The 14,585-nt window shown below is 55.3% G+C and overlaps 1 protein-coding gene across 1 annotated transcript; it reads right to left on the bottom strand.

The window, feature by feature from the left end:
- Positions 1–6,519: 6,519 nt before the first annotated feature.
- Positions 6,520–12,325, bottom strand: EN1 (engrailed homeobox 1). The gene is made up of 2 exons (XM_055397834.2): positions 10,854–12,325; positions 6,520–7,766 (listed from the first exon to the last, which is right to left on the bottom strand). Exons 1-2 carry the CDS (start codon positions 11,719–11,721, stop codon positions 7,450–7,452), a joined length of 1,185 nt encoding a protein of 394 aa, XP_055253809.1. The 5' UTR covers positions 11,722–12,325; the 3' UTR covers positions 6,520–7,449.
- Positions 12,326–14,585: the final 2,260 nt, after the last annotated feature.

The raw sequence follows: 14,585 nt of genomic DNA, 5'->3' as shown, positions 1-14,585 counted from the left end.
GCCCTTCGCGGGCCAGGTTTGCCCCAGTCAGGCACCGAGCAGGCAGGCGCCCAAGCTCTCGGACGCCAGGGCCTCCGGGCCAGCCAGGGCCGCGCAGGGCGCCGAGCGGGCGGGCCGAGCCGGGCAGCCGAGCCAGCGAGGGTTTCGGCTCCCGGTGGCAAGTGTGCGCGAGCGCGCGCCTCATCTAACCCTTCAGGACAAGTTGAAACAAATAAAGTCGGGTCTCCACAGCCGGAGGTTCACCCCTCCTCCTTCCTGGTTTGACCCCAGGCCTGGCCGCTCCGAAACAAGGTTTGCGCAGCTCAGATTGCCAGCCGCTGCGCGATACCGCCAGGGCAAGGGCGCACCGCCAAGGGAAGGGCGCTTCCCCAGTGGCCACGACTTGGTGGCCCGGGAGTCAAAGGGGCCGGGGGGTGACTGGGGAACATGGTGGGAGGGGGGAGCGTGGGAGCCTCCAAGGTCAGCCCAGGTCCCCGCGCGCCGGCCCAGGGAGGGAAGCGAGAGGTCGGAACTCCCCGGCCTCCCTCACAGCCTCCCAATCCCGGGAGCAAACTTGGGAGCCGGGCCGCGGACCAGAGGAGACGGAGGGCAGGAAGCCAAAGAGACGCCCAGGCACACCCTCCGCAAAGGCCGAGTCCGAGCGGTCGGAGAGGTTGACCGCCGGAGGGCAGTGTTCTGAACGAAAACGGAAACCTTGGAGCAGAGGACCAAGGAGGAACCCAGAGGCCGGGAAGCCCATAGAAAATAAATGAAAGGAATCGAAACTGTACAGAGATAGTCACTTGGGGGAACCCGGGTGGGCGATGCGGGAGCATTGGAGCCTGCGGGTGGAGCGCGGCGGGACCCTGTCCACCGCCCTCAGCCCGGCGCGAGTAAGCCGCCGGGGCAGCCCTCCCTTTGGCGTCTCCATCGAGCGGGTGGGCAGGATCCCGCGCTGGGCCAGCAGAATTGGGGTTTCGAGGTTCCCCGAGAGAGGACGAGCCCCAGATGCTCTCCGATCTCCAGCCTGACTCGACAGGTCAACGCGGTCCAGGCCTACGGCCTTCGCTGCGCTGACCGGAAGTGCATCTACAAAGCGCCCTCCGCAGACCGCGCAGGGCGCGGAGGCAGCTCCAGCCAGGCGGGAGAAGCCAAAGTCTGAGACGCCAGGGGCGGGCTGTGTCAGCCGAGCCAGACTGGGCTCAGGAGGGAAAGGAGAGGGTAGACACTGCTGATTGTGGTGGGAAGGGGTCATCTTGAAGACCTCCGGGGAACCTAATCTGAGACCAACCTGGGTGGAGTGGGATTTGAGAGCAAGAATTCAAGCTTGAGTTACTAACTTGAGGGAAGAGTGGGAGGTTGGCGGTGATAGCTGAGGACTACTCCTACTTAAGAGTCCAGAAAAGAAAGAATAGCCTTTAACCCAAATCCACCCCTATTCCGACCTTATGCAGAAGTTCTCTTACTGCGGAAACATCACAGCACACCGGAGGAATCGTCCTGGTATTTTATGACGTAATTACTATGTAAGCTTTAACGTGGTTTGGTGTGAACTTTGGTGTGGCAAGAACGTCCCTGGACCTCACTTTTCTTACCTGTAAAATGGGGATGATGATATCCAACTCAAAGAAGTGTGTGAAGTTGAATAAAGTAAATTGTGTCAAATGGCTAGAGCAACGTGGGACACTGGCTCTCAGTAAATAAGAATCTGTTATTATTTTTAAATTTCTGGATGTGTCTTCTTGTAATGATGAATTTCATCTTGGATGAAAAGACTTTTAATGGCCGCCTCACTGCAGCTGGATGGGGTTGTGGGGCAGCAGCGGGGCTTTATCGGTGGTTTCCCACGGCATTCACTTCATCAGTGGGCACCACTGTGTGCCTTCTTGCCTGAATCTGCTGGCCTCCCAGTCAGGGCCCTAGCCCACTCTTCTAGTGGTCTGTCCTCTGAGGAATGTTAAATTTTAGTAGGTCCCTCTCTTCCTTGGGTTCCTTCCATCTCACCTACAGGGGTCTCCCTCCCCTCTGCGATGTAATCGCTGTTCCTGGGGTGCCAGGAGGCCCGGTCTTCCACCCCAGGTGGGAGGGGGGAAACGGAGTCAGGGTACTGAGTGCACCCAGGGTGGCGCTTCTCACCACCCCTACACTTGCACTTGTGTAGCAGCTGGGTCTGGGAGGAATCTTCTGGTAGTTGCTAGTCCCTGAGAGGTTGCTTGCGTGTATACCGTCCCCTGGCAGAATTGAGGAGTGGGGAGGCTTGTGCTCACAGCTTCCCCCAGCCCAGGGCTCCTCCTGCATCCTCCCACAGCCACCTCTCACCCCATTCCCACATCCGAAAGGTGAGTCTGGAGCATGGATCCAATCCTCTCCTCAGGATAAGCTGGGTGTGTTTGAGCAAATTATAATGGCCCAAGACTTACCCAACTCTCTGAGAAATAAGTTTCAGAAGTCTGCCCTCTCCTTCCCTGGATCTGCTTCACCCCCAGGAGGTACACCTGGGAAGGCGCAGGGTAGGTAGGAGGGAGGGATGGAGACAGGTGTAGCAGCAGCTTTGTGTCTGAGCCCAGAGTCTCTGGGGAGAGAGAAGGGGCTGCCTTGACTCCAGTCTTTCCACCCCTACACAATCAATCCACTCACCTCAGTCCCAGTTCTCCCTGGTTGCAGGTGTGTATTGGACACCAACAGGTGTACTCCTGGGTCATGTAAAAAAATGTGCCAGAAATTTCTACATGGACCATGGCCATGTGCTTTCTAGGAACCCATCTCTGCATGTCAGTTCTAGATATCTAGATACTTGTTTGTATATGTGCTTATATTTTACATAGGTATACAAGTATTATATATGTGAGCACATTTTTTTGTGCATTTGGATGTGCAGAAGTGTTTGCACATGTGCTGTATGGCTATGTGTGCGTTGGTACCACCGACTCAGTGACACTCGAGGCCCTTACTGGACTTAGAGGAAACCTGAAGATTTTTCCTCTCTCTTCCAGTATGCTCTCACACCCTGCCAGGCACTTTCCTTCCCATCCCCCAACCCCAGTTAAATGAAACTTCTTATTCAAGAATCCCTGTGGATCCCCTCCAACAATTAAATGCCTGGCCTAAATCATTTGGGGAGGAGTGGGGGCTGGTGGAGTCCCCAGTCTTGCCCCTTTCCACAAGTTGCCACAATTCTTTCACCTGGGTTCAGAGTGAAAGAGAGAAGAGGTCTCTGGTGGGGGTGATGAGGGATGGAACCGTACTTGGCCACCTCCCTCCAGACGGAGTGAACATGATTTCCAATTTAAGCCATGGTGACATAGAGATTAAATGGGCCCCAGGCTGTGAGGCAAAGTGAGGAGAGGGGTCTTCAGGCTCCCCACCCCCTTCCCAGCCTGTGCCTGTTGGAAGATGGGGAATGAAGGTTGCCTGTATTGCCAGAGGAAGGGCTTTCATGAAGAGGAAAAGCAAGGCTGACCTTTGGAAAAACAGATGGCCATCCCCAGAAAAGCCACAGCAGACACCTTGCAAGGAGTTTGGGGAGGCCAGTCTCCCTGACCCTGGCCTTGGCCTCGGCTTCTTGGTGTCAGCCAAGGTCACCCCTACCCCTGCAGTCAGGCTTTTTTACTGAGGGCATTGGGGCATCTGGAAGCCCTGTCATAGGTGACAGGGCTGTGGGGGCCAGGTAGGGGGCAGGTTAGTAGAGACTCTTTCTCTGTGTCCTTGGCAGCCTGGACACACATACACACACCCACAAACATCAGTCGCTGTTGGTGCCCATACACTCAAAACACACACTTATACCTCCCAAGCCTAAATAAACATATTTATTTATCAATCAATAGCACCTCTATACAAATGCCCACATGCAATACAACCCACAAACATACAAGCTAACACAGACCTACAATGCACTTTCATACACCCAAATACCCTTTCTGTATTCCACCCCTATCCACACCTCCTCCTCCTGACCCTACTGAAGGAACGGGAGTTTCTGGCAAGAAAACAGAGACCTTTGCCCTCAGAAAGAGCCAAGGATCAATACTGTTTAGACTTGGCTAGTATGTATTTCCTCCTGGGCTGAGGAAGATTTAAGTTTATGGTTCAATCCAATCTTAAAAAAAAAAAAATAGGTAGAATATAAGGAAGTTGGGATAGCACACTCTAGTATTTATTTCGATGCAGCCCCAGACTTTAATACACAGGCAGCTGGCTAAGCCAGACCCATAAATCAGAGAAATCAATGCCTGTTTATGATTATTATTACTTTCTTTTTTAAGAGGGGGTGCATGAAAGAAGTCTGACTTGAGTCCTCCTTGCCTAGTCTCTTCCCCAATCAGGAGGAGGGAAAATGGGGATGGGGAAGAAAGAGAGAAGATAGGAAAGTCATCCTGGACCATTACTTGAGGACCTCAGCCAGATTTCAGAAATAAAGGCAGTTGTAATGAGTAGGTGTGACAAAGAGGAAGACACAGGAGAACAGAGGAGCCATGGACCAAATGTTTAAGTTCTCCAAGCTTTAGTTTCCTCCTCTGAGTAAAGAAGAAAATTCTATTTACCCACAGTGATTGGAAGACAAAAGAAGATAATGGGCCAGAAGTCAAATTACATAATAATGACACATCCATGCAATTTACCAATATAATCCTGGGGAGAGGTGACCACCTCTCTCTCCCCCAGAGGGAAAACTCTTGGCTTTGATCTCCTGGTACAGATAAAGAGGAGTCTTGAGGAATAGGATGCTTCTTGGAATTACTACTCAAGTTGGCCCATGACTCTGCATCTGTGATCTTGAGGGGCACAGGTAACCTAAGGGGCCACAATGAAGAAGGGAGAAGGAGGAGTAGCCCAGTTTCCACGCATTTGGACAGAAAGATTCTCTGTATAACTGGGCACCCCAACATCCTATCTGCCTGTGGCCAGATTCTGGAAGGGGTACCCTCAGCCTCAGGTCTCAGCCCCCTAACCCAAAGCCGTGGAGAGCTTGAAGATTCCAGGCTCCTCCCCTGCTACCCCACCCCAAGAAAAGTAAAGGATATACTTCCAGTCACCAGAAAACAACTGGCCCCAGGGAAGGGCCCACCTCACTGCTTTAAACTCTTCACTCAAGGATTGGGTGAGCATCTATTATGTGTAGAGGTTACTCCACACACCCCAAAAAGATGTGAAAGGGATGCAATAAAGTTGGGAACCCACGGCAATGTCAAATGTGCTCTGCAACTCCAGGCCCCTGAACCCCAACCGCCCAAGCCCTTCAACAGGGACTTCAACACCCCCTTGGCTTCCAAGACCTGACACCTGGCACTGTCATTTCACACCCAGCACAGGCCCAAACCCAGGTGAATTTTTCAAGAAAGGCAGACTGATCGGTCATTCACACTCTCACAATAATCAATCCTGCAAAAACAACAGGAAAGAAACCCAAGGAAAGAGCACAGAAGCAGGGTTCCCCTACATGCACAAACACACCTGCAAACACAAATAAGCACATGTGCACACACTGTGACCTCACAAACATCCAAGTATGCATCTAGTTACAGAGACATGAAGATCCAATCACATAATGTTCACATAATGCAGAAATACACAAAACCCTGTGGGCACCCAGATGTACCAATATTCACCTACACGTGATCACATATGCACCCGAGTTTTTTGGGACACCTACATATCTGGTCATATGAGTATAGCTGCATACATACATACTACAGAAGAGAAGGAAAAATGTGGAGAACAGAATTTACCATTAAAAAAAATCCTGGACCAAAGGGAGATTAGAAGGGACCTCCACTTTCTCTTCCTAGTCCCTGAATTGTGGGACCCAGTGGCTACCCAGGAAGGATAGGCCCCAAGGTCTGGGGCAAGTATCCAGACATTTCCCTCTTGGGGTTCTGGGGGCCCAGGGGGCTGGTGTTTGTGCCCCCCTCCGTCAGAAAGCAAGCCATGCTTTGTTGGGATTGTGAAAGGAACCTCTCTTACTAGGTTTTGGGCAGGGTCAAGGCAGGCCTGTGTGCATGTCGGAGATCTTGGCCCCAGAGCAATCCCCGTAGCTGACTGAGGGGCTGCGGCTCCACATAGCTTCTCGGCATCCGGGGCCTCCTCTCCGGGAATTTGCCCACCATGAGTCCTGCCAGGCTCGTGCGCCGCCCTCGACCAGCCGTCTAGAGAATCGAATCACTTCTCCATTGGAAGAGCAGTTATGTCCAGGCAGGCCGAGGTGGCCCTCGCTTAGGATTCCAGGCAGCCCCTCACCTCTGCCATGCCCCGGGAAGTCCTTCTGCTTCTAAAGGAGAAAACCTCCAGCAAGACTCGCATCAGAAAAAAAGACAGAAAAAGAAAAGAAGCAAGCTGGAGCGAGGAGCTGGTTGAACCAGAGTATGCTGCAGCCCGGCTGGTCCTGGCTCCGTGGGAAGCAGACCAAGAGCTCCGCAGTGTTTCCGAAGTCAGGACTGGGGTTTCCGGCCTTTGGTCTCCTTTGAATGCGATCAGAGACCAGGCGTGTCCCACCAGACCCTCCAAACCCGGGCCATCCCCGGGTCCGAGCCACCCCTATCACCGCGCCCTCCTTGTCGCCTGTATTCGTTGTGCGGTGATGGGTCTTAAGGCCTGGCGGAGCCTCGGGGCTCCGCGCCCGGTGTGCACCCGCCTTACGCACGGCCGCCCTGCGTCTTCGCCTTTCCCCAGCCCGCAAAGAGGAGGGCCGTCAGGCGGTCGTGAGCACAGTGTACACTTTATTTCAGACTACAGGTTTCTGAACATAATAAAATCTTTGGCTTGTAGCGGCGGTTCAGTCTCGCAGTCTGTGGGGTCGTATTTCTCAACAAGTCTCCGGAAAACGAAAGGGTCGGGGCAGGACAGACAGACGGACAGAAGGGGCCGGGGAGATGGGGGGAGGGGGAGAGGCGAAGGGCAGACACGCGAGGAAACACACTCTCACGCACACAAAGAAAAGTCCCAGAGAAACGGAGGGCCAGCGATGCGGGACGGGAGGCACCGGAGAAGCAATAACATTCAAAAGAAAACGAAACTGGGCCGGGGGCAGCGAGGCGGAGGCGGGGGATAAAATAATTATAATAATTATAATAATTATAACAATAATAATAAAGGAGATTAATAAAAAGTCCAGCAAATAGAGATCGCTACACATAATTCTTTTCCTTACCTGAAATTAAATATATACAAGGTCGTAAGCGGTTTGGCTAGATAGAGCTTTATGGAGTTCGCAGTTTTCGTCCCTTATACTGTGAAGAGAGAACTGATCTTATTTTTCGATAGCACCTGTCTGAGTCTCTCCCTTTTGAAAAAAAAAACGTCTCGTTCCAACGTGACGCTCCATTCCTCCTTCTCTCGCTTTTCCCTGTTGCTCCCTTCCTCCTTGACGCTGATTCTTTCTCCCCGGGGCGTGGGGCCCACACGGCGGCGGCCGCGGTGCCAGGAGGGGGCGCGGGTGCGGCGGCCGGACCGCGCGGCCCCTGCCGGCGGCGGCTACTCGCTCTCGTCTTTGTCCTGGACCGTGGTGGTTGAATGGTTGTACAGTCCCTGCGCCATGAGGTGCAGCGCCAGGCCGTTCTTGATGCCCGTGGCTTTCTTGATCTTGGCGCGCTTGTTCTGGAACCAGATCTTGATCTGGGACTCGTTGAGGCTGAGCTCCTGGGCCAGCGTCTGCCGCCGCTGCTCGGTGATGTAGCGGTTCGCCTGGAACTCCGCCTTGAGTCTCTGCAGCTGCTCGGCCGTGAACGCCGTCCTCGGCCGCTTGTCCTCCTTCTCGTTCTTCTTCTTCTTCAGCTTCCTGGTGCGGGGACCTGCAGCGTCGGAGGTGGGGACAAGGGGCAGAGGGGAGCGGGGAGAGGGCAGAGGGAGCCGTGAGAATTGCGGAGCGGAGCTGGAGGATCTCGCCCCGTGCTTCTGGGGCGATAGCAGAGGCCGTGCAGCCCCTCCCACCCACGAGCCCCTAGATCAATCTGCTGGCTACTGGGGTCGCTGGCTTCTCCTCTGGGAATGAATCCTCTGGGATGCCAGAAGGGTCACAGAGGAAAACTGGCCGGCCGAAGTTGTTCATGCACCTCACACCCCAATTCAGAACAGACCCAGCCCTGATAGGCTTAAATCATAGAGTCCAAGATGGAAAGATATTTGGAGCCCTATTGGGCCCAACCCAGAGTTGGAGGTCAGGGGCCTGCTGTCTTCACAGCCTTGGCATAAAAAGAGGCCCAACACTGGAGTCATGAAGATTGGGATAGGACTGCCCTGAGGGAACTGCCAGCCAGCAAACTATTTTTCTCCTCCTCCTCAAGAGATGCATCCACACCCACACACCTACAATAAGACCACATCTACTTGTAGCTACTGACTCCAGAAAACACGGGGATAAGGAGGGCGATGTGAGAGGCTTGCCTAGCTCCAAAGCATTCAGCATCTGTTCTCTCTACCTGCTTTTCTTTCCCTCTGGCCTAAAACGAAGCCCCTTATGGAGTCCCAGGAAGATACCATCCACCTGCTTCCCGGAAAGGGAAGAGGCCTTCCCCCAGTTGTATGCCTTACCCACATGCCCAGGCCCCTGGGTTCTCTGCTTTGTCCCTTGGATGGTACCAGTAAAAAAGAGAGGACCCTCCCCGTCCTACACCCAGTGGCACAGGCAGGTCTCTCTCCCTAGTCCTTCGGATACAGAAGCTGCAATCCCAAGACTGAAAACTGAACAACAAAAGCAAGTCAGAGCTGTCTTTTCTGCCCACCTATGGTGATCTGCAAGAAAACCGCATCCCCCTCCCCACATCCAGGAGCAAAACAGGGGCAGAGGGATAGAAAGGGTGGGACAATCCCGGCAAAAATCTGTGCTATGCCCTAAGATGGTTATAGGAAGAGGCCACAGGAAACCTTCCTAGGAAAGTGAAGTGTCCCTCAAAAACTAATCTGGGAAGAGGGCTGGCTATGAAGCCCAGCCCTGAAGAGAGGAGGAAAAAGAGAGGCCTCCACACACAAATCTTCTCTAGCATTTACTTGCTGGGCCCTGCCATGGTTATGGGAGCTTCCTGAGCTGAGCGAAGTCCCTGTCGGGCCTGTTAACCTCTAAAATTGTCTGGAAAGAAGGGTCTGCACCAGCATCTCCAAACCTAGTGACAGAGGGGTAAACCAGGCAGCTGGCCTCTGGGGCAGACCAGCACCAGGGGTCACCAGCTGTCCTGTGACAAAACAGTCCAGGCCTGGCTGACCACCGCAACTCAAGACTGGGTTGAGGTTCCTCTCCCTGAACTGTCCCTGCAGGTTTAGAAACCAGCACCCTGCCTCCCCAGGCTTGTAAGAAGGAAAGCAGCCAAGAACAAAGGCAAGGCCCACTCCTGAGCCCGATGGATGCAGAAAGCACTGGGGGCGGGGTGATAGGCCAGGAAGGCCTTGGTTTAGGTTAGTAATTAGTTGGTCGAGCAGAAGTGGCCCAGGAAATGTGTGCAACCTCAGAAAGGCCCCGTTGTGAGATGGGCATCCCTTAGGTTGTTAGAGCATTGTCGCAGTTGTTTTGTTGTTGTTGTTGTTACTGTGTGTATGGGTGCCCTTGCAGAGGCATGAACACTTGTAATAAAATCGTAGCCTCCTGGCCAGCCTGAGCTGCACAGCCTGACAGCTCAATCACTCTATCCATCAGGCGAGTCAATCAAAGCAGCTTTTCGGAGGTTCAGGGAGTCCGATGTGTCAATAACGGGGCTCGAGATGGCGGGGGCTGATAGCGCTCATCGATCTGCGCCCGGCCAGCAGCGGTGGGAAGTCAGAGACCAGTCGGAGTGGAGCGCTGCACCGAGAAGCCAGCCCGGCCTCCTGCCAGACCCGGGCGAGGAACCCCAATCGTAGGCCAGAACCCCTGCCACCCTCCTCGAGGCGCCCATAGGCCTCCTGGGAGCTGCGGTCCCCGGAGGCGGGCAGGCCACAGCCTCCTCTCCAGGGGCCTCGTGGCTGCCCCTGAGTACCTCTCCGCCTGGGGTTCTCCAAGTTCAAAGAGGTATGTGGGGAAAGGGCCAAAGGAAAATTGAGAAAAATGAGCCTATGGCTGGCAGAAATTTGCTAACGGGCATATGTACAGAAGGAAGGAGTGAAAAAAAGGAAGGGGCAGGGCCCGGGAGGATGTGCTAGGCGGGCCACGGAGAAGCTGAGGTGGGGGCTGGCTCTCATGCCCTCGACCCAGGTCTCTGGCCTGAGCCTAAGGTATCTTCTGTCCTCTCCCCCGTTTATCTGTCAGTTCCAGAGAATCGGGAGCCAGAGGCTCTCGGCACCCACTGTTTCCGAAACCGCCTTTCCCTGGATTCTACCCAGGCGGGTCAGGCCCTTTTGGCTACCCAGCTTGGGGAAAAAGGACAGCGATCAGACAAGTTTCTCTTTCTTCCTGTGTCTCCTTACATCTATCTCTATGCAAATGATCTCTCCGCAGAAAATATCGATATGGTGTTTATGTCTGCAAGGACACAAAGCGAAGATAATTTCTCTAATCAAAGCCTTGCTCAGTTTCGGCCTCCGCAGGATTTCAGACCCAGATCGCTAGGCCCACCTTCCCGCTGATTCTAAAAACCCCTTTCCCTGGAAGAAAAAGCAATGACTGATTGGGTCTTTACTAAGAATAATAAAGGTAAAACACAAAGAAGGCCAGAAAGGCTCGGAGTTCACAATCGGAAGATCCCACTCCCTGTAGCCTGAGCCGTAACCTCCCAGGTGGTAGTCGCAGAACCCAGGAGCGCAAAACTGGGTATAACACTCGGTAGTGACTGGAATCGAAGGTGAAAAGGAGAAAGCAGGCGTGAGAAAAGAGAACCCTGGGGATCCGGCACGCACGCTCTCCCCAGCCCGGCGGCTGAGAGTTCTACCGGCGTCTGCCGGGTTCACCGCGCAGCCTGGGGCTGGGTACTCACCGGAGGACGGGCGATCGGAGTAGCGCGTGCAGTAGACCCAGGCGGGCCACACGAGAGGTTGCTGCGAGTCAGTTTTGACTACGGGCCCGCCGTTGGCTGAGCCCATTAGCAGTATGGCAGGGTTGCTGTGCTCCGGGTACTTAGCACCCTGCGCACCTGGACTCCCCACGCCGCCTCCACTGCCACCGCCGCTGTCCGAAGGCTTGGCCGCTGCTGCCGCCGCCGCCACTGCCGCTGCTGCCGCCGCCGCCGCCGCCGCCGCCGGGTTCCCAGCTTTGGACGCGCCCGCGCCGCCGGCGGTGGCTGGCGGGGAGCCGTCGGGTGGGCCACAGTTCCCGTCCGCGGTGCACAGGAGTGAGGCGGCGCCGGGCGCCCTCGTACCCAGCGGGTGGACGGGGTCTCTACCTGAGCCGGTCTGGCCTCTGTCACGCTCAACCCGGCCTCCGCCTGTGCCTCCTCCGGCCGCCGCCGCCGCCGCCACCAGGAGCTGCGGCGGCGGCTGCTCCTTTTTGCAGCCGAAGTCCGGCCTCAGGATGTTGTCGATGAAAAAGTTGGTGGTGCGGTGCAGCTGGGCCGCGGGCTGCGGCTGGTGAGCAGGCGCCGCGAGATGCTGCGGCGGCGGCGGCGGCGGCGGGGGCGGGGGGTGCGGGGGGAGATGCGGGTGGTGGGCCAGGGGCGGCAGGCAGGGCGCCGCGGGCGGCGAAGGGGGCGCGGGCTGCGGGGACACCGGCACGCTGTCTCCATCGCTGCCGCTGCTGCCGCTCGCGCCCGGGCTGAGACTCAGGGTGAGGCTGCCGGGGGCCGCCGCCGCCGCCGCGCCGAGGCCCGAGTCGCGCTGACTTTTAGGTTCCGGCTGCTGTTCTTCCATGCTCGGCCGCCCCGCCGCCTCGGCCGCCGCGCCGGCCCCCGCCCCCCCCGCCTCGCTCCCCACCCCACTTTGCCAGCGGCCCGTGGGGGTGCGCGGAGGAAGGAGGCCGGCAAAGCCCCGGCGAAGGCACGGGGCGGGTGCAGAAAAAAAAAGCCCAGGCGCCTGGCCTGGCTCTCTCGCTCTTATCGAGCAGATCTCGCTGTCTCTCCCTCTCTCTAATTTGTAGACATCCAGATATGGAGACACTTGGCTATTTCTTTTTTCTTTCTGCAACCAGAATCAATGATTTGTTTTAAATGGGGAGTAAGCCACGGCTAAAAAGAAAGGAAAAAAAAAAAAACAGGAAAGGAAAAAGAAAGCAAGAAAAAAAATCTCCAAGAATTTTTTTTCTTAAAGATTAAAAAAAAAAAAATAGTCTTTAAAGTCTAGCCATCTTCCTAGGCAGTAGTGAGGGGTTTGACTTCCCCGAGTGTCATGCTCAGCTGTGCCCAGAGCGCGAGGCTGGCAGCGCCTTTAATCGCCTTTGCTTTTTTTGCAGGGAGAGCGCGTCTCCGCCAGTGCCGGGGCTGCTTTTTTTTTTTTTTCAAATCTCTGACAGCTCGGATCTTTGCTCAAACTCTCTCGCTTAAAAAAAAATCACCCAGGCACACTTTTTGCCTTCAAACCGGAAGCACGTGAGTCAGGGCCGCACGTGTGCGGGGCCAATGGCGAGCCAGGACTCGCGCTGACACCCGGGCCTCGGCCCAATAGGCGCGCGCGGGACTTTGCGGATAAATAATCCGGGGGCGGCGGCCGCAGGCGGAGAGGGGGAGCCGCGGCGCGGGCCCCGTGTGTCCCGCCCGCCCTCCCCTACCCGCACGCGAGCCCCTCCCCCTCTTTCAGGCCAGGACCGAGGAAGGGGCAAAGGAGACCGAGAAGGGGTGGATTGCGGAGTGTAGGCAAATAGACAACTCCATAAACAACTTGTTGGAGAAATGCAGGATTATGGGTGCGTCCGTGCAGGCGCAGGATCAGGAGGCAGGGACATTGGCTCTTTTGGCAACCCCCATACTGATGCCTAAGAAACAGCCTTTTATTTTCTCGCTCTGGCTTTTTCTTGTTTATTATTGAGGGTGAAAGAGTGCTATCACTGTCGGAGTCTGTGTGTATATGGTGTGTGTTTGGGGAGTGGGGGGAGTGGGGTGGGGAGAGGTGAACCGAGGATGGTCGGAGATATGAAACAGACCTAGATTTGGCTACTTTCAGTGGAGCGGTTTATTTTTCACAAGTAGCAAACGCCAGACGCCAGCTGTGCCTAGCTAGTTTTGTAGGTTTGTCGTGCATGTGGGCCGGCTGCACTGCGTGCCCTTCCCGGGGTTTCCGTACCCATGCCCTTTCCTGGCGGGACCTTTGACAACCCCTAGGAGCTGTCCCGCCGCCATTAAGCCAGGTCCAGAGGGCGCGAGAGAGTCCTTTCCTGGCCGCCGGAGTCAAGCGGTCCGGGCATCTTATAGTTGTCCTGAGCCAAGTAAGTCAGGGTGCGGATACCCGCGAGGCCCTGCCTTTTGAGATCGGAGCAACCTCCGTTTTAGATTTCCACGCGAAGTGAAATCTAGCGGATAAAAGTACTGCACTCTCGGTATTTGTCCTAGCCAACTGGACAGCGTATTTCGCCCAGTGGCCCAGATTTTCCTGGGATCGTTCCCCAGTCCTTGAAGGCCTCTCACTGTATCTCTGAATTTTCTTATCAAGTTTTTTTTTGGGGAGGGAGGAACTGCAGGGACTCCCGCCGCTCCCACGCTCACGGAGATATGTCTCCAGTCGCTGGGCTCTTTTTCGATGTTTCCTTGTCGAGACACCCCGAAGTTTTCCCACTGCCAGGGACAGGGTAGGGCAAGGTGAGGCGCTGAACATCGGCGGGGTTTGGTTTGTCTACCTACTTGGAGGGCCCGGATCCGACTATGTGGTGAAGCGTAGAAAATCTCAGGCAACTGAGGCCTCCGAGAGGGTGTTATCACGGAGCTCCAGCGAGCATCTAGCCGGGACCGCCATCCTTAACTGGGGCGACGGAGAAAGGATCTTTTTGAGGATGCTGTCTAACGGAAGCATTCAAAATAATCCCCCTGTGCCCAGAAAAGTCACAGAGGGTTAGGAAGAAAATAAAACGAAAATCACAATAACCGGAACCCCCGCACTAACCGAAGTTTCTCTCAAGGGGCTAGTGGAGAGCGGGGGTTGGTATTGCTAGCTGCATCTCCGGGTCAGCGGAGGGTCTTCCGATGCTCAGGGCTTTCGGAATTCCTAGCTGGACTTTTCCGGCGGTTCCGGGGCAGCGAAAACCACTTTCCCGAAGCGCTGCGCTAGTGCAGGCCCGACACGATCTCCTCAAACCTCCCAAGTCGTCCCCCAACCCCACCTGAGGGTCTCCTGGGTCCTCCTCAGCTCTGCACCCAAGGGCTCCCCGAAATCTCCCGGTGCCCCCACCCCTCATCCCCGAAAATGGGGGTGGGATTTTATTTATATTTAAGTTCGCAAAATTGAAATCTTTATCCCGCAAGCGAGCGTGGGTACTTAATTAAATTCTAATTAGGACACTATCAATATCCTATTTAGCCGCGTAGCTTTTGTGCGCCGCGGTCCCTTTCAGCGCCGTAAATAGGGTCTCGACGCCTTATCTCGCCTGCAGGAGACGCCTCGAGAAGGGCTGCGGAAGATAATTTATAGGTTTTAATTACTCTTCATTCCGCCTGATCAGCTTGGCGTTCATCACAGGCCTGTGAATAAAACCCTGGTCAAAAGCTCTGTCACATCGCGCTGGCAAGACGCTTAATCAAAGTGAGCGGCCCCGCGCGCCGCGCGGCCCGGCTCCTCCACGTAATTTCCAG

Source organism: Moschus berezovskii, chromosome 2 (assembly GCF_049115385.1).
Source record: "Moschus berezovskii isolate FMDL1 chromosome 2, NW_MosBer_1.0, whole genome shotgun sequence".
Taxonomy (NCBI): Eukaryota; Metazoa; Chordata; class Mammalia; order Artiodactyla; family Moschidae; genus Moschus; species Moschus berezovskii.
The sequence above is the reverse complement of the archived record's forward strand: the minus strand, read 5'-3'. Positions and strand labels throughout refer to the sequence as shown.

Coding starts and splice junctions, on each gene's coding strand:
- EN1 (XM_055397834.2), bottom strand. CDS start 11,721: ATGGAAGAACAGCAGCCGGAACCTAAAAGTCAGCGCGACTCGGGCCTC. Junction 7,767..10,853: donor CTCCGATCGCCCGTCCTCCG/GTGAGTACCCAG, acceptor CCGACGCTGCAG/GTCCCCGCACCAGGAAGCTG.